This window comes from Penaeus japonicus, unplaced genomic scaffold, assembly GCF_977035675.1.
Source record: "Penaeus japonicus unplaced genomic scaffold, GWHDUDI00000001_assembly GWHDUDI00000039, whole genome shotgun sequence".
Taxonomy (NCBI): Eukaryota; Metazoa; Arthropoda; class Malacostraca; order Decapoda; family Penaeidae; genus Penaeus; species Penaeus japonicus.
The window spans coordinates 9666500-9668999 of NW_028234441.1; the positions used below are offsets into that span (position 1 = coordinate 9666500).

General features: G+C 43.0%; 1 protein-coding gene across 2 annotated transcripts in view; it reads left to right on the forward strand.

The window, feature by feature from the left end:
- Positions 1-1509, forward strand: part of LOC122250398 (actin-3, muscle-specific-like) — a 2568-nt gene extending 1059 nt beyond the window's left edge. For both annotated transcript variants that reach the window (XM_043011790.2, XM_086533432.1), the window contains exon 2: positions 271-1509. In XM_043011790.2, the coding sequence (XP_042867724.1) occupies positions 301-1434 (1134 nt within the window). In that variant the 5' untranslated portion in view covers positions 271-300 and the 3' untranslated portion in view covers positions 1435-1509. The remainder of the gene's footprint in view (positions 1-270) is intronic.
- The last annotated feature ends 991 nt before the right edge of the window (positions 1510-2500 follow it).

Genomic DNA, 2500 nt, shown 5'->3' on the forward strand with positions numbered 1-2500 from the left:
TACAAACACATGCACACATACATGTATGTATAGACACACACATTTATGTGTGTGTGTTGTATATGCGTATATATGTATATACATATGGGTGTGTCTGCGTTTATAAGATACATGAATTAAAAAAAAAGACATACTGTGCTGTGTATTTGTTAATGCTCACTTTGTATGATTATAATCGGTAATATTATAGACAAAGATGGTTAAATATCACCAAATCTTCCTGTTCTCATAATGCCCACCTCTGTCTTACTCATACGCGCATGTTTGCAGGTAGAAGTCAGCCTGTGACCAACATCCACCATGTGTGACGAGGAAGATATGTGTGCGCTGGTCGTGGACAATGGCTCTGGCCTGGTCAAGGCTGGCTTCGCCGGTGATGACGCTCCCCGTTCCGTGTTCCCCTCCATCGTCGGCCGTGCCCGTCATCAGGCCGTCATGGTCGGTATGGGTCAGAAGGACGCCTACGTCGGTGATGAGGCCCAGAGCAAGCGTGGTGTCCTCACCCTGAAATATCCCATTGAACACGGAATTGTCACCAACTGGGACGACATGGAGAAGATCTGGCATCATACCTTCTACAACGAACTCCGAATTGCCCCTGAAGAATCTCCCGTCCTCCTCACTGAGGCTCCCCTCAACCCCAAGGCCAACCGCGAGAAGATGACTCAGATCATGTTCGAGACTTTCACCACACCCGCCATGTATGTGTGTATCCAGGCTGTGCTGTCCCTGTACGCCTCTGGTCGTACCACCGGTCTCGTCTGTGATTCTGGTGATGGTGTGTCTCACATGGTTCCTGTATACGAGGGTTATTGCCTTCCTCACGCCATCCTTCGTCTTGACTTGGCCGGTCGTGACTTGACTGCTTACCTGATGAAGATCATGACTGAGCGCGGTTATTCCTTCACCACCACCGCTGAACGAGAAATCGTCCGTGACATCAAGGAGAAGCTTTGCTACATCGCCCTCGACTTCGAGAGCGAGATGAATGTTGCTGCTGCCTCCTCCTCACTTGAAAAGTCCTACGAACTTCCTGACGGTCAGGTCATCACCATCGGTAATGAACGTTTCCGTTGCCCCGAGTCTATGTTCCAGCCTTCCTTCCTGGGTATGGAATCTGCTGGTGTTCATGAGACCGTCCACAGCTCCATCATGAGGTGCGACATTGATCTCAGGAAGGATCTGTTCGCTAACATTGTCATGTCTGGTGGTACCACCATGTACCCTGGTATTGCTGACCGCATGCAGAAGGAAATTACGAACTTGGCTCCTTCCACCATCAAGATCAAGATCATTGCTCCTCCCGAGCGTAAATACTCCGTCTGGATCGGTGGTTCCATCTTGGCTTCTCTGTCCACCTTCCAGCAGATGTGGATCACAAAGGATGAGTACGAGGAGTCCGGCCCCGGCATCGTCCACCGCAAGTGCTTCTAAATAATTATATTTTGTAATATTTTAAAACATCTGTTAAACGATAACTACATTTCGAAATAAAAGATCTTAATAAAGGTAATTCAGTTTAATTACACTAAAGACACGTTGATAGATAAATCATGACTGTACCATCGGCAATAAGAAACAAAGAAATATAAGAAAATGATAGCTGCAAAAATGAATTCAACATGGCAAACACATCTGACGTTATGGAATGTAATAATTCTATTCATTCATCATTCAACTTTTTAGGAAGCAATTTATTGATAACATCAACAGTAAAACCTGTGCTGGAGCTTGAGATTTTACTTTCCTATCCCCAATCAAATAGACTAACGTATGGTAAAATTCAGCAGGAAGAAACGAAAAGCAAGGACTTACTCTTATCCATGGCAGTTGAACTAATGCATTTATTATCAGTCACTTATCCAAGATAAATTCCTGGTGGTCCAGAGGACGTTCAGTACAGTCGATAATATACCGGAAATTACTATTATACTCCAGAATTAATTGAATATATTGTGCGAAATATTCAAGGAAGATATTGACAGTCTGAAGTTAGGTTTTAGCAATACTGCGAGTTGCATAAATATAAAATTCTAAAATGAATGTTTTAGATTCACGCAGCTATACCTGGCTCTTGCCTAGTGCACACATTCCTAGTCGGGTGGCTCGTTGTTAGTTGTCTGCTATATTTTGTCGTCAAAATTATGTTTTTAAATGTACTTCAAAACAATATATTTTTTTTACTACTCTTTTTTATCATCAATCGAAAATGAAATGGTCCACGATTCGTTTTTTCTACAAAGGAGGCTGGTAGTTCATGGTCGAAAACGAGTTGAGAAACACGAAACATAGGTGTGTTATTCGTAGGTGGCGAGCAGCCTGACCTGCTTTTACGTGATTCTTAGGCCCTGCTCTAGGAAGTGGAGATCGATTAACAGCTTCTATGAATACAGCTGTAGAGAGAAAATTACTCGCCCTCTTTTCAGCAAACTATGAGCGGTATACAGTTAAAAAAATATATATCGACCTGGGAAATGTGAATCAATTTACTATTAAATTT